This window comes from Bombyx mandarina, chromosome A1 (assembly GCF_030267445.1).
Source record: "Bombyx mandarina strain Sakado chromosome A1, ASM3026744v2".
NCBI classification, from domain to species: Eukaryota; Metazoa; Arthropoda; class Insecta; order Lepidoptera; family Bombycidae; genus Bombyx; species Bombyx mandarina.
In genome coordinates this window covers 12,147,573-12,169,113 of record NC_143234.1, presented here as the reverse complement: position 1 = coordinate 12,169,113, position 21,541 = coordinate 12,147,573, and the positions used below count along the sequence as shown (strand labels likewise).

At 39.3% G+C, this 21,541-nt stretch overlaps 2 protein-coding genes across 6 annotated transcripts in view; both read left to right on the top strand.

Moving 5' to 3' along the window:
• The window catches only part of bon (tripartite motif-containing protein bonus), a 30,270-nt gene extending 21,362 nt beyond the window's left edge, over positions 1–8,908 (top strand). For all 4 annotated transcript variants that reach the window (XM_089739215.1, XM_028179805.2, XM_028179804.2 and 1 more), the window contains 4 exons: positions 536–725; positions 1,242–1,452; positions 2,283–2,414; positions 3,642–8,908. In XM_089739215.1, the coding sequence (XP_089595341.1) occupies positions 536–725; positions 1,242–1,452; positions 2,283–2,414; positions 3,642–3,782 (674 nt within the window). In that variant the 3' untranslated portion in view covers positions 3,783–8,908. The remainder of the gene's footprint in view (positions 1–535; positions 726–1,241; positions 1,453–2,282; positions 2,415–3,641) is intronic.
• A 1,141-nt stretch (positions 8,909–10,049) lies between these two features.
• Oscillin (glucosamine-6-phosphate isomerase Oscillin) lies at positions 10,050–20,265 on the top strand. Of its 2 annotated transcripts, none has more exons than XM_089739217.1 (6): positions 10,050–10,205; positions 14,735–14,972; positions 15,424–15,606; positions 16,530–16,714; positions 18,191–18,364; positions 20,116–20,265. In XM_089739217.1, exons 2-6 carry the CDS (start codon positions 14,747–14,749, stop codon positions 20,158–20,160), a joined length of 813 nt encoding a protein of 270 aa, XP_089595343.1. In that variant the 5' UTR covers positions 10,050–10,205; positions 14,735–14,746; the 3' UTR covers positions 20,161–20,265. The 2 variants fall into 2 exon arrangements, with proteins under 2 accessions (XP_089595343.1, XP_028035633.2); XM_028179832.2 differs by having other exon boundaries at positions 19,207–20,265.
• The last annotated feature ends 1,276 nt before the right edge of the window (positions 20,266–21,541 follow it).

Below are 21,541 nucleotides of genomic sequence, written 5' to 3'. Positions count from 1 at the left end.
ACATTACATATTTTATCAACCTAAAACAATATGTGCAGAGTAACTGTTATCGCACGTGGTAAACCTAGTGCCGCTAACCTTCAGATTATGAGTAGAGACTTGGATAAATGGCACAGCAAGTCGTGGCCTAAAGGATAAGACGCCCGGTACATTCGTATCGAACGACGCGACCGTGCCGGGGTTCGAATCCCGCAGACAGGCACAAATTTTTCTAATGAAATATGTAGGTACTTAACAAATGCTTACAAATGACTTCCACAGTGAAAAAATAACGTGATTTGGTTACAAATAAAAAAGCAAATAAAAAAAGCCTTTATAATAAATACTAAATGATCGATTCCAAAGCAGCCTGGTCGTGCTCGTGGACATCAGCAATGCTAGAAGTGCGCCGAAGCTGCCAGGTACTGCCAAATATTATGTCTTGCATTCGGCGATGTTCGTCCAAACATGTTGCTTACTCGACATAACAAACAGTGGTGCTATTTTCGTGTAATAAAACGACTTTATTACGGCAAAAGTCGAATATGTTCCGCAGGTAAGAGCTTGGCCACGAATGCGGCGGGCGCAGCGGGCACGAGCGGCAGCGGAGGCGGAGGCGGGAGCGGGGATCCCAACGAGGACTGGTGCGCCGTGTGCATGGACGGGGGCGAGCTGATGTGCTGCGACAAGTGCCCTAAAGTGTTCCACCAGTACTGCCACATACCCACCATAGAAAAACTACCCGAGTATGTATCTGTGTAGTTTGGCCACCTGACATCCAGCTCCAATTAATAGTGTGTTTGATAAGATTCAACTTGGCTACTGACAGCGGAGCACATACACGCACACCGTGCTAAAGACTGCACCACTTTGGGAGGCTTAAACGACAACGGGAAGATTTTCCACCGAGCGGGTGATATTGCTCGGTAGACCGACGGTCCGAAAGTTGTTGTCCGGAACTTGTATATATGCAGGCTTATCTTGAAAATGTCGTAAGCGAGATTCAGGCATCTGTCGAATATTCTGCGTTGTATGATGGCTACCCGCCACACTAATCAGTCTTAAGGTCTGCTGTAAACAATTTTCTGTTATAAAACCAGACAAAGATGACATCTGCATTAAGATGGTAGGCAGCGGCTTGGCTCTGTCCCTGGCATTGCTGACGTCCATGAATGATGGTGACCACTTACCATCAGGTGGGCCGTATGCTCGTCTGCCCACAATAGCAATAAAAAAAAAAGATGAGTCGTGTGGATTTCCAGCGAGACTGAGAGCTGGCAGTGCCTTCTGTGCGTGAACTTCGCGGAGGTGGGGGAGGACGCGGCGCCCGGGGGCTCCGGCGCGAGCCCGGGGCTGGGCCCCCGCATGCAGCGCCTCGTGGAGCGAATCACGCTGGAGCTGTACTGCCAGTACGAACTCAGCCTGCACTTCAGGGAGCCCGTGCCGGCCGAGAACCTGCACTACCACTCCAAGGTGCGCGCCAGCCATTCAAAATGAATATCGACGCTTGAAAGGCAAACGTGACTAAGCGACAATAACTGCTTTATACTTAAATGATAGATGATGTGAAAAAATATATATTTCTAGGTCTATTAAAATCATTTTAATCCTACAACTAGATTCGTTAAAATAAATTTTGTTTTCAGGTATTTCAACTTTAAATTAGTCTACTGTAAAGTTCACGCATTGTCGCTTAGTCACGTTTGCTTTTCAAGCGTCGATATTTTCGTGAAAACTGCATCGAATTAAGTCATAAAAGTATGTAGAAATTAGGGTTGTGCTGACAGTATTAATAATATTTTAATATTTGATATGGACTCATAGAACCCGTGTGGGCTTAGTGAGAGGTTTTGGCGCTTACCCTTTGCTTCATGTTCAACTGTTCAACATACTTACTGATGGCAGGACTTCTTGTGAATCCGCACGGGTAGGTACCACCACCCCGCCTATTTCCGCCGTGAAGCAGTAATGCGTTTCGGTTCGAAGGGTGGGGTAGCCGTTGTAACTATACTGAGACCTTAGAACTTATGTCTCGAGGTGGGTGACGCACTTACGTTGTAGATGTCTATGGGCTCCAGTAACCACTTAACACCAGGTGGGCTGTGAGATCGTCCACCCAACTAAGCAATAAAAAAAAATATTATAAAAGACTTTGCTTCGGCCTTAATGAAAATTTATATCAGAAATTACATAGAACAGAGAAGACTGTATGCGCTTAGATTCCCTTGCCTTTCCTAATAAGGAAAAATTATACCAAAAAAAATTATCTATGGGTAAGCTAAGACTCCCGTCCGTCTCGACAGATCGCTCGGCCCATGTGCCTGGACGCCATCCGCATGAAGCTGCAGCCGGGGGCGGCGTCTCGCTACACGCACGTGGAGCGCTTCCTGGCCGACGTGCGCCTGCTCTTCCGCAACGCCTACGCTTACAACCCGGTACTCACCCTCGCACGCCATCCAACAATTTAGACTTACTACGCTGTAGGGATTTCATTGCGAGGATTCTACAATAATGTTACGCGCTGGGGTTCGGGATAAATAAAATTTCACCAAAGTACAACTTAAAAACTTTATTCAACACTTAAGCACTTTAAAACACTCAACAAACACCTTAAAACTCTCAATTCGCTTGTTCCGCTTCGCTTCAGGTGATCCGTTCGCTGTTTCGCTTCGAGTAGTTCCGATTACCGACTGACTGCGTGCCATACCTACAACGCTTTTATAGTCGATACCTCATCCTTAGAATTATCGAGAATATTTCACACATCTCTAGTAGCAGTTTCCGCTATCTAACAATAGATGGCGTTGTACTTCTCGAACGTTCTGGGCGCTACTAGACCCTTCGACTATTCGGCGATAGATGGCGCTATTCTAACCGGCGTAACAATACTAATATAGCTCTGAAATGTAAATTATTAGAAGGCACCCCGAAACCATATTACCAATACGCCCCAAAACCTGTGCTTGAGGGCGATATAACTTTAATTGATAAAATAAATAAAGTAGTGCATTTAATAGACATAGCAGCTCCTAACACCCATAGTATACAGAAAACAATAACTGAACAAATACATAAATATATAGAATTAAAGGAGGAAATCACTAGAGTTTGGAAAATGAGTAAAGTATATTTTATACTGCGCCGCTGGTGCTTTCCAGCTCTGAAGTCATACCAAAACACCTTTTTTTTTCCTACCTAAGCTGATAGCCTTGAGAGGCTATATCAGCGTAACCTTAACTAGTAGGTGAGCTCGCGGGGCTCAAACCTGAGCAAAGCACCTTCACCACTCAAATGGATAGCTATTAGATTTACCCAAAATATATTATTTACCATGCAAAAGCCACAATTTTAAATACGTGCCGGATTGTTCGGAAGTTTTTGCAGGACGAAACATCAGACGAAATTAACACTGATAATGAACACAACTAAGCTTAGGCCAGTATTTACCGAAATTCATAAAAATTCAAGAATAAAAACTTTGTACATAATAATAATTATTATTTATTTATTTCTCTCTTAAAAGTATAGTACAAATACAAATAGAAATTTACCTTATAATTTATTGTGTAAACCTTTCAAAGAGCTGGAGTCTAGATAATAGTCGTAGTATCGGTAAAGTGTAGAGTGTGTCTCCCGTCACTAACGCCGTCCTCTCTGCGCAGCCGGACTCGCAGGTGTACAAGGACGCGAAACGACTCGAGGAGTTCTTCGACGCTCAACTGTTGAAGTGGCTCCCGGAGCACGCTTACTGGAACGGCGAGGCCGAGGGCGAAGCGCCCACGAAACGACCCCGACTGGACTGACAAGACGCTCCGGCGCCACCGCGCGCCCCCGCCCCCGCCACCTACCCCTCGTCCTGCATCACGACGAGCTCCATAGCCCTGGTGCAGTCGAGGACCCAGTACGCGGCGTACAACCCTCAGATGCTGCCCTCGCTGATGGCTCCTCCGCAGCCCTGCACCACCATCCTGCAGGGCATGCAGTGCTCCAGATATCTTCCTCACTAGAGGTCCGGTTCATTTATTACAGTCGGATCGAACATTCTGGAACAGGCGAGGCGACTGCTTCGCTCATTGCGCCGCGCGTCAGTACTGTAAGGATTAGCGACGTAATGAAACGAATACACAGTACTCGTTCATGTGAATATTCTCATTGTTTATTACGTAAGCAAATTTATCACAATAATTGTAGTTAATACTAGGTATTTCTGCTAGAATTAAGATGTTAAGAAAAGTTCCTCTACGGTTGTTGTGAGACCTTCCATTTCACGTCCCTCGGGCCGCGACGTGAGGTCACTCTCAGTCATCACATCCGAGTTCAATAGCAATAGTAGATAAAACCGTGTCCTCGGCGTTACCATGGTTACGGATATATCACAAGTAATCTGAGCGATGCGTCTCCCTTACTGCGAGCTGGAGCTCAACTCTACGAAGGGCGCGGGACTAGATCATTCTTCACATCAGCGTGCTTGGAACAATGTTACAACTCCATACTAATTTAAGTTAACTTTTACGCTATCGAGAGCGTTAAAAAACTCGCACTGAGCACACTGAAAGCCGTAATGAGAAAGGTGTCGACGAGTATTCACAGAACTGGAAATCAACTGTAAAACTGTTTGTCAAATATTTACTAAAGTTTGATACCAGCGGAGGTTTGAACTCTGGCACAGTCGCATCGCTCCATACGAATACACTGCCCGTCTTACCCGTCAATGTATTTCAAAATATTCAACAACAACAAATTAGTATCATAATTGGAATGATGCAATTTTTATCTTTGGTTGAGTTATAATTACATATCTCGATGGATCACTTTTGACTGTCGATGGAAATTGCATCTTATATGTATGCGCTTAAGACGTATTAAGCTAGAACACGAAAGCAAACGTACTCTTGTTCCTGTATGAGTAATAACGAAAGTTATGTTTTGGATTGTGGACATCTGTGATATGACGGAACATTGACCGCCAACGACGCTTGATTTGTATAACGTAAATACAATTACCATTATTTATTGGGAGTTTTGTTTGTTGGCAACACTAATATCTGTTGGAAGAGAAAAGAAAATGCAAATAAATCTATTATATTAAAGTTTTAATTTTTCAAACTTCAAGTCCGAAATTAGGAAAAATTTACGCAGCAATTTGAAGGGATCTCTGCCATACGAGGCTGACCCGACCTTCATATTTTGTAGAAATAGAAGGTAGTTTACGATACGGAAATAACAATATATTTATTAATAACCATTATCATATAATTACATACTGTTATGTATTCTAAACAAATGCGAATAGTGATTAATAATGATATTAAAAAGTAAATAGCATAATATATTAGTGATACCATTTAAAAAAAATGGATAAAAACTATTTTTTTAAGCTGCATTTTCAATTTGCGGGAAATTTCGAAGTATCAAATGAAAACATGTAAAAGTGTAAGAAAAGTTACCATTAACGACTAGCCAGCCACTGTTGGTTCATCTGAACTAATAGTTAATGAGTACTGCTTCTAATGTGGCTTGTCGATTTATGGGAAATAGGTACCTAAGGGAAAATATAGGATACATGAGTTCAGTTCATAGTAGCAACCGTTTTATAAGATTCTCGCAAGTCGTAGAAATAATGCAAAAAGTGTTTACATTCTATCGTTGCCTTTCGTTTGTACAGCTTACGAATAATAGACAAGCATGTGACCACAGTGTTGCCAGAAATTTTAGTTTTGATATTTTGATAGTTTTTGAGTTCGGTGGCCCGTAAGAAGTATTGTAATGAAAAAAAAGTAGGTGAACAGTAAAAAACAAAGACGATAGTATAATAAAAATAAATTAAATCCTTTTAAAGTGATTTTCAGTACATCCCTACCGGGTCACGCGTGTTGACTGAAAGTTTCATTCAACAGACAGCCCTGGCTACGCGTTTCGTTTTACGAAATTAAATTTTCACTTGTAATTTAAAAAAAAGAGCATCGCCTAATATGAAAAAGCTCTCCTAATTTTTGAATTGTTATATTGAACTATGTATTTATTTGCTCTTCGTTTGATTAGATTGTGTAGTTATAAATATTTCAAGACTCCAGTATCATTGATAGGTGTAATGATATTATAATGCATAAATATGTTTGTTGTACAAAATTCAAATATACAGCCACATACCTAGTCAGGTCATAAATTCTGTCACATGTTTAATGTAAAATAATTGAAACATGTTTATTCATTATGTAACCATTCATATACCAAAATGAACTTAACAAAACATAGATTCTATGACACTAAAGTTTATTCAAAATGACCTCCGTGATTTTGAATACAGGCCTTCAATCTGCGCGGCCAGTCGTCTATCGCAGCACGAACGAGGTCCATGTCAATATCGGCGGCTGCCTTAATCAAGGATGTCTTGAGTGACTCCAAATTGGGATGAGGCTTTGAGCACGCCTTTTCCTCCAAGTGTTGCCATATCTTGTAATCTAACGGATTTAAATCTGGACTGGAGGAGGGCCAGTCTTCGTGCTGGATGAAGTCGATTTCACGCGCCGCCAGCCAGTCTTGTGTGCTCTTCACTCTATGAGCTGGCGCCGAATCTTGTTGGAATACCCAGTGCCTGTTATTAAACATGGTATGAGAAACAGGTTCCACAAGGTTCGTCAGGACTGTATTTTGATACACAACTGCATTCGTTTTTACACCTTTCTCACAAAAATGTACCTCTGTTAAGCCCCAATAAGAAACTCCCAACCATACCATGAGCGAGGATGGAAAATGACCTCGTTGGACACGCGGAGTGTGGTTGCTCGCTTCTTCACTACTGTGTGCGTACACCTTATCATTTTGTTTGTTGTAGCTCTCTTCTACGATAAAAATTTTTTCATCCGAAAAAAAAATTCCCGATATTTTTTTCCCGCGTACCGCTTCAACAAAGCGCGGCATCTCTTCAGTCTCAGGTCCATTAGACGAGCATTCAAACGATGTCCTGTTTTTCTTCGATATGCCCGAAGCCCTAAGTCTTCATTTAACACCTTTTTCACCGTGGTTCTGCTTAACCCCATCTGAAGGGCCAACAGTTTCTGCTTACGTTTGGGATTTCTTTGAATTCACGCCTTCACAGCTTTTATCACTGCTGGAGTCCTAACAGACCGAGGGCGACCACTTCTTGACCTGTCATCTACACTAGAGTCTTCATTGTATCGTTTGATGGTACGATAAACGAGTCTTTTGGTTATATTAAAATTTTTCAGTATGTTAAAAATTTGAATTGGCGCGTAACCGCAACGATGCAACGCAATAACTGCAACACGGTCTTCTTTAAGCGTCCACTCCATATTTAAAAATGAGTAAAATTCTAAAAGTATAAATTTTTATTTTCATGAACAATTCGGAATTCGAATTCAATAAACATTTTTGTGGCCAGCATTCTAAAAGAAAAGTTTTTACTGTGTGACAATACTTATGACCTGACTAGTTATAATGCCATATGATTCTTTTCAGTCTGTGGATCAAAAATACGAATTCCTTCGCTTTGAAGTAGAACACACAGTAGAACTATATTTCTAAATTATGTAGTTATATTTTTAACATCACAATTATAATACTATAATATAAGTAAGAGAATATAATATATACATAGTATTATAGTGAAAATATTCCAATTGGAATTCTAATGTTGACGGTGAGTCTCAAGTTAAATTCGAGAAAGGCGTAATAATTTAGATAAATTATTTCCATTAAAACTATGATGATTGTTCAAAATCGACTTGCGCGTCGACTTAACTGATTGCGTGACATTCTCATTGCCTTATAATGGCGGAATTTGCAAGGTTATTGGAACCGTTTATTGTCCCCAATTGGAGCCATGAGGGCGAAGTCGCAATAGTACTGTTATAATACCCTCTTGTTCCTAGCTTTGCTTCCATCATCACCTTTCCCGAATAGCATCAACACTTATGATCCTTTATTAAACAATCAGTCCTATTCCTAATTCCACACGGCAGGGTTGCCGTCATTGTCGTGGTAAATCTTTGTATGTCTATGTCATTATTATTATTTTTTAAAAAGATCTTTTCTCAATTCCGTATAACAGTACTGAAGCCATCGCGACAACAACAACCCAGATTTTTTTACCTACTCGTGTAGGCCATAACGCCACTAGGCTCAGCTAGAAGTTAAAATGGCAATGCAATCAAATCGCAGAGCGAGATGTGGTGACGAATGAAACAATGCAAGTGACATTTACATCCAAAAGTGAAAGATTGTTTTTATGTTAATATTGGACAATATATCTTTTATGATAGGCCCCAAGGCCAGACCTCTAGGGTCACAATAATATGCTAAATTATAGGGGATATAATCGCCCGGGTTAAATTATTCAAGTTGAACCCAGCATCAGCGGTATGTTCTCTTGATATTTAAAAAAAATCACCCCGTAGTTGATGATGCTATGGTATTTTTTTTTCTGTTTGTCATACAGCACGTGACTGGGAGAAGGGGTCTCAGCAAACGTTGTTTTGATAACGCGACTGTTTTAGTTTAATTAGTTTTAATGACGAAACTCGTCTCAATTTTGGAGCCGTTTGGTCGTAGGTGAGTAGTTTGGGTCAGCTCAGAGACTGGACAAGTGACGATGTGCTTTTTTTATTTAATTCTTCGTGTAATATATCCTAGTTAAGGATAAGGACATTTTTTAAAGTCAATATAAACCACCCGCCCGGTCTGTTGGTGCCAGTCGTAAAAAATTGTACATACGACTGAATGGTTCCAAATTTTGTGCACTGTAACGTGAGAATATTGTATTCTAAGTTGTGTATTTTTATTTTGTAGTTGATGATATTTCTTGAAATATATTGTTGTCTTATTAATTATTTAGGTCTCCAGATAGTAATCTCCTGTAAGTATTATAATTATTATTATTGAAATTAGAAATTAAATTACATTTATTGGAGTTTTGTTTAATTTTATTTCTACTAAATTAGTAGAACTAGTAAACCTGGTTTTAGTGTGTCAAAATGTAGAATCATATGAACATTTCTGACATCATTTAGCTGGGTCACCAATTTAGGTACCCCAAGCCACAGGTCATCGTTCTCGTCTGCTTGCGACGAAGGGCTTGGCACGTAAATTAACCAACAAACACAGCCCGCTGAGTTTCTGGTCGGATCTTCTCAGTGGGTCGCGTTTCCGATCCGGTGGTAAATTCTGCGAAGCACGGCTCTTGCTAGGGTAAGTGTTAGTAACGACGTGAGGTTTGAGCCCCGTGAGCTCGCTACTTGTTAAGGTTACGCTAAAATGGTTTCTCAAGACCATCAGCTTAGGTAGGAAAAAAAAAGAGACCGTGCAAGGGTTTTTCATTTGACCTTACACTTGTCGCGTAATATGCATATGAGTCGTTCAACAAATGAATTTGATTCGTAGATCTATTGAAAACCAGCAAACAGTTGCCGCTTAAATTACAAAAAAGTCATCAAATCGTTGGAAAATAGGTTAATGAAATTCATTCGCAAAACAGTAGCTCTTGAGTTGTTAGGTCTCTTTTGGAGACGCTCGGGCGGCTCTTAGCAAATCCCACACTTCCTGGCTGAGCCTTTGCTTGCCCACCTGTCCTGGTGAAATTGCTAAGTCCTCGGGGCCATAAGTAATCCCTCGTTCATAAAAAAAAACCGTTAAATAAAACGTCCAATTCTGAAACAGGTATGTAATTCGGTTTGGAATTAATTGTTGTTTATGGAGCACGTCGAAAAACTGGGTAATCACAGTGAAGCTTAGAGTATACATAAGCATAACTGCCAAAGAATTCAGTCTGGAGAAAACGTTAAAAGACGAACTTTCTTCCACAAAAACTTTTGCACAAAGCTTTGAACTACCACACTTTGCTAAATACTTACTAATTGCAGCATATTTGGCTAGCTACAATCCGCCCAAAGAAGACAAGAGATTAGTATGTATACATACTCTAAGGAGTGAAGTCTAGATTTTGCAAATCTTTAGTCTGCTCCGCTTGACGTAATGTCGAGTCATTTAATAGAATGTCAACTGTCAACATATTGTCAATGATATTTGAGTAGTCTTGACAACAGCTTGTTTTCAATAGGTTATAAACCTACATCAAACTATCGCAAAATTATTTACTTTCTTCATAATTCAGAGAAAAGTCATTCTAAGCAGTAGTCTTTTGTTTTTCAAGAAGTGGAATCCGTTCGTATTGTCCGTAATAAGATATTGTCACCGCTAACGTGTGAAAGGTAGGTAACCTTACAAAGGTCGATGACCTAATTTTTTACGTTTTTTTTTTGTTTAACAATTTTCAAGTCTGTAATTATCTACTTCTCGGGTATATAATAAACGACTTAAAGTGTACTTTAATTTATTTACTAGTATATAAATATTTTGTTTGTCTTAAATTTCAACTCTATTTTACGAAAATCTAAAATTTTGTTTTTGTTTTATATCTAATGTTTGTTTATTTTCTATGATCAAATTTGTTTGTTAACTATGTTTTCACAATTCACAATATTCAATGAGTGGACGAGGCAGTTGTTGTTAAGCGTGTTCTGGCATTCGTATTTCCAATAATACAAACCGCTGCTTGCATACAAAGTTACTAACAAAACGTCTACCGGAAAGCATTATCTTTATGGCTGGTATGTTGGATGACAATATCAACACAGAAATAATACAGAAACTTTGTGGTCCGGCTCAGGGATGTCGCGCGTGCATCTCGCACAAAAGGTCGTCGGCTCACGGTCACGTCACGGAAAACGTCTGTTGGCACTTGACTTTTGGCCGTGACGTAAAATTACAGTTGATTACTTATTGGGAAAAGGTAGATAGTCGATCGGGGCATAGCTATTAACATCAGACACAAAAGACACACGAACACACGGCCACAAAACTGAATGTATATTTGTTTTTTTTGCTTAGATGGGTGGACGAGCTCACAGCCCACCTGATCTTAAGTGGTTACTGGAGCCCATAGACATCTACAACGTAAATGCGCCACCCACCTTGAGATATACGTTGTAAGGTTTCAAGTATAGTTCCAACGCCTGCCCCACCCTTCAAACCGAAACGCATTACTGCTTCACGGCAGAAATAGGCAGGAATTTGTGTTGGTTTCGTTCGGGTTCGTGTTACGGTGTATACGTAAGCTACTGGTGGTGGGCGGATTTGTAAACCCACAGGGATAGGTATCCCCATCTCGCCCAATTACTCTACGAAGCAGTCCTGTTTTCCGGTTTCAAGGGTTTCAAAAGCCGTTACACAACGGAATTGAGGCTCCAAGCTCACGTCTTGTAGCGGGTGGCGCCAGTCAAGTTCAGTATGCTTAGTCCGAGTTTTCTAATGTTCTCGGTACCGTAAAAGTTAACTCAAATTTATATGGAGTTGGAACGTTTTGCCTACGTTTGCCGCTAGGGCCGCTGTTAAATGGAATAGATCTATGCTGCACGTGAACATTGACGTCATTATACTAGTAGTACGTCTTTGTCTATAGAGATATGGAAACGTCACAACATTATTGTCTCTAAACAGCTTCAAATTTATTTTTGTCGCTGACGAAACAATTCTAATCGTACTTAACAATACGTTCACGATTGACTTCTACGGTGATGGAATAACAACTTTTACTAAAAATCAAACTCGCAAAAATGTTAATTTGTTTAATTACTGGTGGCAGGACGTCTTGTCAACCCACATTGTGGGTACCAACCACCACCCTGCCTGTTTCTGCCGTGAAGCAGTAATGCGTTTCGTTTTGAAGGGTGGGGGCAGCCGTTGTATTTATTGTAAAAACTGAGATAAATGGAACTTGGGTGTCAAGGTGTGTGGCGGCATTTACGTTGTAGACGTCTATGGGCTCCGGTAACCACTTAACACCAGGAGGGCCCTCAGATCGTCCCGCCATCAAAACAATACAATAAAATGATGGATAGTTATACGAGAACAAAACAAACATTTGTTTGTTCGTAAATCAATACGCGGTCGCCGCCTGTTTGATTAAAGCCAATTGCAATGCGAAATGACAAATAGTCAAATAAAGATAATGAATGTTGATGAACTCTTTATTTTATTGTAAAAACGCGTAAATATCATTGTGGGTTAACGTACTTGATAAGGCGGTCAGTTCGATATGTTCGATATGCTCACGCTAATTGTATAGACAGTGCCACTCCTTAATGATAAATATGTTACCGAAGTTCATTGACAAAATGTAGCAAGCACCTTTATAACACGCGGTTAAAGTGTCAGTTACATTGAAAAAACTTTTATCGTTACCTTGAGGTCGGAACACGATATATTGCGCCGGATCATATACGGCAAAATGGTGGAAAGTATCCATGCGAACTTAGGCACCTTGTCATCATCACAGGAATTAGGTATTTTAGTAGGAACCATCTACGCTCCTAATTCCTGTGCTGAGCTTGTGATAATTATACTTTTTCGATTGGTAAATGAGCTCACGGTGCACTTAATTAAAAGTGTTTCTCGCAGCATATGGACATGATGTACCCGACACGCTTCGAGACAAGTCGCCGTGGCCTAAAGGATAAGACATCCGGTGCATTCGTATTGAGCGATGCACCGGCGTTCGAATCCCAGGCGGGTACCAATTTTTCTAATGAAATACGTACTTAACAAATGTTCACGATTGACTTCCACGGTGAAGGAATAACATCGTGTAATAAAAACCAAACCCGCAAAATTATAATTTGCGTAATTACTGGTGGCAGGAACTCTTGTGAGTCCGCGCGGGTAGGTACCACCACCCTGCCTATTTCTGCCGTGAAGCAGTAATGCGTTTCGGTTTCGGTCAAGTATAGTTACAACGACCGAGGCAGCCAACTATACTTGAACTTGACCTTAGAACTTATATTTCAAGGTGGGTGGCGCATTTCGGTTGTGGATGTCTATGGGCTCCAGTAAGCACTTAACAGCAGTTGGGCTATGAATTCGACCACCTATCTAAGCAATAAAAAATAAATAAAAAATACAAGTCTGGTTCACAACTGTGTTCCATCAAACTGCTTTCTCTCCCTTCAAACGGATCCACATTATAGCTTTGCAGCAGGAATAGGCGGGATGGTGGTACCTCTCCATACCCGCTTACAATACACCCTACCACCAGTGTAGTACCATACTTACCAACATTTCGCAACATTATGATTTTCGCTTAGAATTTTTTGGAACCGAAATCATTGGAGAAAAATGTCGAAGTTTAAATAAAAAAGATGTGACTAAAAACTAAAATTAAGTTTAATTAAGTCAATGACTCATATAAATCGAAGTATAGCGTTATTATGTATTATATTTGAAGGCCGCAGACAAAACCCACTGAGTTTCTCGTTGGATCTTCTCAATGGGTCGAGATTCTGACCCGATGGTAGATACAGCGAAGCATTGCTCTTGCTAGGGCTAGTGTTAGCAAGTTCTCCCAGGCTAGGCCTTGTGAGCTCAACCTACCCTCCCTACCATACCCTACCCGTCCGCGCGTAATTAGGCTACCGGCGATTAGGTAGGGTCAAGTAAGGGTGAAAGGAGCAATACACATTGCGAACTAGCATCGTTTTGTTTTCACAAATGCCTGTCCCGCTATTCGCAGTGTAAATATTATCCATCTTAATCCGCTGGATTATGATTTATGGTCAGTTGTAGAGAGTACGGCTTGCTCTAAGCGCCATGATAATTTGGAGTCCCTAAAACAATTCGTACGATTGGCAGTGAAAAATTTTCCCATGGAAAGAGTGCGTGCTTCTATTGATAACTGGCCTCAACGTTTAAATGACTGTATTGCAGCCAATGGAGACCACTTCGAATAAGCTTTTTATACTTTAAATTGTTTTATATTTATGTATTAAACTAACACACTGTAAAAGTAATAAATGTTATTTGCAATAGAAAAATTTTTTTTTTCTTTGTCTCAGTATTTATGGCAAGACTAGGTATATATTCATATGCATGTAGTAAAAAGCGGTTATTTCAATATTACAAACAGACACTCCAATTTTATTTATGTGTATAGAAGATAACAACTGCTTATAGTGATATAAGGATTTTCAAGTGCACCGCAAGTATTACCTACGTTGCGGGTTTATCAAGCACTAATCAAATTACCCAAGTTATTATCCATCTACTATATATTTATGAAATGAACGAAAATTTCCGAATAAGCTCTAAGGAGCTTCGTAAATTGTTTACGATCTGTCTTCTTTATTCTTTCCGCGAAGTACATAATTACGCATACCGGTTATGAGAAGGTTAAGTAAGTTATATTCAATGCAACTGAGGCTTTAAATTCGTGTCTTGTGAGTCAATGTTTGCAGTTGCATTTGATAGTGGAATTTTTATAGTCCTTGTGTTAAAATAGTGAGGGTTTAAAAACAAATCAGCATGGGTAAAGAGATTTTGTTTTAAAAACATTAAAATCCAATTTCGCTTGAGGCTAATCAATAAATGATTAGATAACATTGAATCAACATGAACAATGAATAACATTTTTACTGCTGGTAGGACCTCTTGTGAGTTCACACGGGTAGGTACCACCACCCCGCCTGTTTCTGCCCTGAAGCAGTGATGCGTTTCGGTTTGAAGGGCGGTGCAGCCGTTGTAAATATACTGAGACCTAAGAACTTATATCTCAAGGTGGGTGGCGCATTTACGTTGTAGATGTCTATGGGCTTCGGTAACCACTTAACACCAGGTGGGCTGTGAGCTCGTCCACCTATCTAAGCAATGAAATAAAAAATAAAAAAAATAAAAACATTTCTGTTTCCAGTAATTCCGAACTATGCGTCTTATAATTCTCGAAGATACCAGCATCGTTGCCGACTGGGCCGCCAGATTCGTTCTCCAGCGGATCACGCAGTTCGCTCCGGGTCCGGGAAGACACTTCGTGCTGGGCCTGCCCACCGGTGGGACGCCCCTCGGCATGTACAAACGGTTGATAGAGTTCCACAAGGAAGGGAAATTATCTTTCAAATATGTGACCACTTTCAACATGGACGAGTATGTGGGTAAGGACTATGATGATGTAGGTTTTTTATACTAGATTTCTAGCCAGTGCGAGATTCGAACACCGGTGCATCGCTCGATACGAATGCACCGGACGTCTTATCCTTTAGGCCGCGACGACTTTAATTGAAAATTGACATACAGTTAATTGACAAGGATGTATATTATAATCACCGTTATAAGTTGAAGTAATTAATTTTAATGACATTAAAAAGTAGACTAAAGTTAAGACTAAAGTTTGTGGGTGGCGCATTTACGTTGTGGATGTCTATGGGCTCCAGTAACCACTTAACACCAGGTGGGCTGTGAGCTCGTCCACCCATCTAAACAATAAAAAAAAAAGACTAACCGAAAAAAAAAACAATAAAAAGTGCAAGTGTCGATCAGTACAATTGAGAGTAGAACCTCAAAATTCAAACCAAAAAGCTGATGGTACGATTCCTCCATCGCTAGGTCTTCCCCGTGACCACCCCGAGTCCTACCACTACTACATGTGGAACGAGTTCTTCAAACACATCGACATAGAGCCGAGCAACGCGCACGTGCTCGACGGCAACGCATCCGATTTAGTGGCCGAGTGTCAACGCTTCGAGAAACTCATACAGGAGGCTGGCGGAGTGCATTTGTTCATCGGAGGTTGGTCTGAATTAAATATCGACGCTTGAAAGGCAAACGTGACTAAGCGACAATAACTGCTTTCTACATAAATGATAGGCAATAACCGTATTCGTTGCGCAAAAAAGAAAATATATTTCTAGTTTTATCAAAATCATTTCAATCCTACAGCTAGATTCGTTAAAATAGATTTTTTTTCAGGTATTTCGACTTTAAATTAGTCTACTGTAAAGTTCACGCATTGTCGTCACTTAGTCACGTTTGCCTTTCAAGCGTAGATATGTATTGTTACGCGCTGGGGTTCGGGATAAATAAAAGTTCCACCAAAGTACAACTTAAAACTGTATTTAACACCTGGAACACTCACAGAACAGTTTACAACTCATAATTCACTTCTCCCGTCTCGCTTCAGGTGATCTGTTCGCTGTGTCGCTTTTATAGTCGAGACGACATCCCTAGAATTATCGAGAACATTCTCGATAAGGCCAGATATGTGTTTCCGCTATTTGATAATAGATGACGTTGTACTTCTCGAGTGTTCTCGGTTTTACTAGTTCTTTTGATATTCGTTTCTGCCATTCGACGATAGATGGCGTTGCTCTTAACAGTAACAGTATCATACTTTGTCGTATGTAATCCACATATTTTAGTAGGTATCGCTTGTATCGGTACGTGAAGACGTTGACACGTTCTAAATATGACTAAAGAGCTGTCGTTTTGTTGGTAATCTATTTTAGGCTAACCTATAATTAAAATTTTAATGAAATTAATTTAATTCATAATATTATCGACTTAAATATTTTTGAAAAATGAAGTCGAAAGCCTTATTGTATTATAATATAACCGCTGTGAACTCCTTCAGGGTATATCGGAAGGCCTAACTGCTTCGCGACAGAAAAATGCGGTTAATTCTCATTTATTACCCTTGTGGATTAAAAATGCAGGTATCGGCCCGGACGGTCACATCGCGTTCAACGAACCGGGCTCCTCCCTGGTGTCTCGGACGCGAGTGAAGACCCTGGCCTACGACACCCTGGACGCCAACAAGCGGTTCTTTGACAACGACATCAGCAAGGTGCCCCGACAGGCGCTCACCGTTGGAGTCGGAACTGTTATGGACGCTAAAGAGGTCAGATATTTTACATTACGATTATTTAATCGAAGAAACCTCTGTGCTTAGTGCGAGTTTCTTAACGTTCTTTCGTTCGTTTTGTTTTTTTACTAGTGGTAGGACCTGTGATGAGTCCCCGCGGGTAAGTACCACCACCCTGCCTACCCCTGCCTTAGATCTTATATCTTAAGGTGGGTGGCGTATTTACGTTGTAGATGTCTATGGGCTCCAGTAACCACTTAACATCGTGGAATTATTATCGTGGAATAAAAACCAAACTCGTAAAAAATATAATTTGGTAATTACTGGTGTTAGGGCATCTTGTGAGCCCGCACGGGTAGGTACTACCACCCTGCCTATTTTTGCCGTGAAGCAGTAATGCGGTTCGGTTTAAAGGGCGGGGCAGCTGTTGAACTGTAAAAACTCTGACTTAGAACTCAAGTTTCAAGATAGGCAGTGGCGTTAACGTGGTTGATAATAATTATAATTGAACATAATCATAACCTAAATATTAAACAGCCCATAATAAAACACACTTATGTGTACAATAATTACACTTTTAAGAGTTATTATCTCATTTGAATTTCACGTAAAACTGTGAATCCACATGTCGTTTTTTCGCATTAAAAGTGTACTATTTCCAAAAATATTCGAAATTGAGTTAATATGCGAAATCATATGGTATCACTAGCATTTTTCTCATAAATACTGTCAAAAGAGCGTAGTTTTACTTTTAGTTTTTTTTTTTGAGTTACCTACCTATGTTTTGACCTATTAACCTGTTATTACCTACCTATTAACAAAATTAATATATAATTTTATCTTACTTTAAAAGACAGATAATGTAACTGGTAAAAAATAAAAAGTAAATGTTGCAAAGGTTTTTTTTTTATTGCTTAGATGAGTGGACGTGCTTACAGCCCACCTGGTTATAAGTGGTTACTGGAACCCATAGACATCTACAACGTAAATGCGCCACACACCTTGAGATATAGTTCTAAGGTCTCAGTATAGTCACAACGGCTGTCCCGCCCTTCAAACCGAAACGCATTACTGCTTCACGGCTGAAATAGGCAGGGAGGTGGTACCTACCCGTGCGGACTCACAAGAGGTCCTACCACCAGTAATTACGCAAATTATAATTTTGCGGGTTTGATTTTTATTGCACGATGTTATTCCTTCACCGTGGAAGTCAATCGTGAACATTTGTTAAGTACGTATTTCATTAGAAAAATTGGTACCCGCCTTCGGGATTCGAACATCGGTGCATCGCTAGATACGAATGCACCGGACGTCTTATCCTTTACTCCACGACGACTACGTCGAAAGTTGATTAATATTAAAACTATCATAATTATGTTAAACCTTTAAAACATACTCCTGTAAAATTAGTAAGTTTTCAGATCATACAGTTTTAATGCGAGAAGACGATGTGACATTTCATCGCGACTCGACTCCGAGTGATGCTCTATTATTTTTGACTCTACGTCGCAGGTGATGATCCTCATAACAGGAGTGCACAAGTCCCTGGCGCTTGCCAAGGCTGTGGAGGAAGGCGTGAACCACATGTGGACGGTGTCGGCCTTCCAGCAACATCCTCAGGCGCTTTTCGTGTGTGACGAAGACGCCACACTCGAGTTGAGGGTCAAAACAGTTAAATACTTTAAGGTTAGTGGCGCTTTTTTTTTTCTTTGTCTTATTATTATCATAAAAGGTAAGTTCTTCGTTGTTAGCCATTAAATTTAGTATTGAAAACCATCCTAAACATACAATACTCTCTATCCCCAATATATAAATAAATAATTAAATATAAAATCATGTTTTGCCTTTACATTGCAAATGCTATGTATAAATAATTTAAAAAAAAGGAGGGGATGAAAAGGCAAAGGCTTTAACTAATGCTATTCGGTATAGATAATTGTAAATGTTAGTTGCACTATACTTAGTTATTATCTACGTCGCAAAGAAAATTTGAAATTTGGTTAATGCATGTTTTCTTACATAATAGGCTAATAAAAATTTTGATTAAACTGTAAGCTATTGGGTGCACGGTTTGTATGCACGGGGTACACTCAGTCCACTAATTTCTGTAATAGCTTCGGTGATTGCTATACTAACTCTTATGGAGGAGGAAAATCCACGCAATTATTTCAAAAAAAATTCAATAGATTTGGGATAACTAAAAACAGTTTTTGGCGCGATTAATTTTAGATTATCTATGAAATCTATTTCTTCTGGCTTTTGTAAAATATTTTTGGTATATAAAAAAATACAATACATATATTATATGCATATTTCATTACGAATGTTTTTTGCCTGTGTAACGAGTTTAATTTAGCAATTATAACGGTAGGTATGTCAAATAGTTTTTTTTTTTTTTATATTAAGTTAAGGGATTTATGTATAGAGTTATAGTCAGATTAAATTTATGATGAATATTGATTTTTAAGACAATATTTACTACGTTTGATATACGGTCTGAGTGTACACGTGTGCGTGTGGTGTGACAGGCGCTGAGCGAGGAGCACCAGAAGATGATAGCAGACGCCCCAGTCGAAATACAGCACATCATCCACTGATCGTCTCTGCTCGACGAGGGATGATACCTACATTATTTTTACCTTATTTCTTTCTCATTAGTTCTTAAAAGCATTCCTAGACATTAGAAGCATAACGACGGATATCTATAATACAAACTTATCAAATAGAATACTTCAAAATGTGTTTAGTTTTAATCAAGGTATTCGAATCAGATAAAGGCATTTTTTGGAAAAAAAATATACGATCTTATGCTTTTGATGTCTACATTTGTACAAGATGCAAAAACGTTTTGTTAATCGCATGGACGGAGCTCACTATGTGTATGAAGTGTCCGACTTATAGCGTGTAATTAACGTGGCGCGAAAAATTTCATCTCTGCACACTTAGTCTTCACTCCATTTAAAACTGCTACATTCATATCATACCAGCTATTTATCTGGATTTTTGAGTTGTAATTTGCTGCTTACTTACAGCTAGACACTGTTCTTCTTATCTCCTCATTTAAGATAATAAATATTCCTTAACTCCACCCTCCATAGCTAAATACAGAGGCAATTAACGCACTAGGCCGCACGTGTTGTAACAATTATTGTCACACGGAATTTTAGTTCGTCTAATCTTTTCAAAGTTTCAACTTTTTAAAAAGACAACTTCTGTCTTATTGAAACTCATGAACACTAAAGCGTTTATAATCATAAGATAAATTTGGTGCTGTGATTAATAAAAAAATTATAAATTGCGAAGGTTAAATATAAGAAGCGTGCCTTTGAAAGTCAAAAGATGTTTCGAAATTAGTTTTTTATAGTTGGATAGACAATGTGTAACTTTTTGTATAGTGCAAAGCACAAAAACCTATTTTTATTCCTTTTCCATTACAGAGTTTAATGGCGGAACACAATAAACTGATAGAAGCAAAACAATGAGACACATTCCATATTTAGTTGTAAGGACATGGTGAAAAACATTATGCTTGTATATTGTACCTATGTATCGTTTATATAATAAAAACAATGCGGTTACCTAATTAATACAGTTTCTTTTTTATTTTTAATACGCTTTTAATAGCCGCAGACGTATGTATGTTTGTAACGGAATCTTTGATTATGATTTTAACCCCCTTTAAAACGTCGGGTTAACTCGAAAGGTATACTTATTAAGGGCCGATGACAATATAATAATTAAAAAAAAATTTAAAAAATTGAAATTCAAAAAATATATATAAAAATAAAATAACAGATTAAAAAAACTAACAAAATACGCTTTTATAGAAAATCCAAATAAAAAATAGAATAATACTTTTTTTAAACTATTTTTTATTTATTTACTGTGACATCGCACAGCTGTTAATCAATACAATAGTGACTTCGAGCTCATGTCTCCGGGTGGGTGGAGGAATCCACGTCCTGGTGTGTGTGATGTTCGCTGACAACCTGACACCGGGTGGGCCCCTTCCGTCTAATGCGATAACAAAACTGTGACCAGTATTGAAAGCATAGTAGCAGATAGCGGCTACCTTCCACAGGCCATTCGAATAATGAAAGTACCAATATGGATTACTAAACCAGGCAACAAGTTACCCCATAATGGAACCTTATATGTATATCTTAATCTGACGCGCTCGAGTATTTCAAAATGGCGATTTTTTTTTGCACATTATAATAATGGCCACGAGTTTGCATCACATCGAAATCGTCAGATTATTGAATGAGAGCTTTTTTTTTAGATTCGCTTAACACCCCCTTAGAAAATCTGACGCGCTCGATTAAATTTTTTTTTTCTTCATTTTCAACCCTTACCTACGACCACCAACACCATGCAAACGATCAGATTAACATACATACATTATTAAAAATACGTAGGACATTGATGCTATCAATATCCGACGCGCTCGATTATGTCCATGCAACAGTATTTTTTTACATTTTTTAAAATCTATAGCCGCTCCCCCCACCAATGAAAACGTATACATTATATAACATTTTTTTCTTCTTATCATCTAAGCTTTGCATCCCAATAGGTCTCTATGACGCTCGAGTAAGCCCCCATTTAGCATCGTGGGCTCCCCTCTTATGTGATGGCGTCATGGCAACCGAAACCAGAGTAGGGACGGAGTGAGAGTAATAGATAGAGAAAGAGTGAGAGGGGAATAGAAATGCGGGGAGGGGAATATAGTCATCACGCAAATGCACGCATTAAGCTTTATCGACCAATTTTTGTTACTTCGGCTTGTAGAAATGGTCAGATCATTTAATTTTCGTTATCCTGGAATTATTTCCTACTTCAGCCACGCTTGAGAATGTCGAG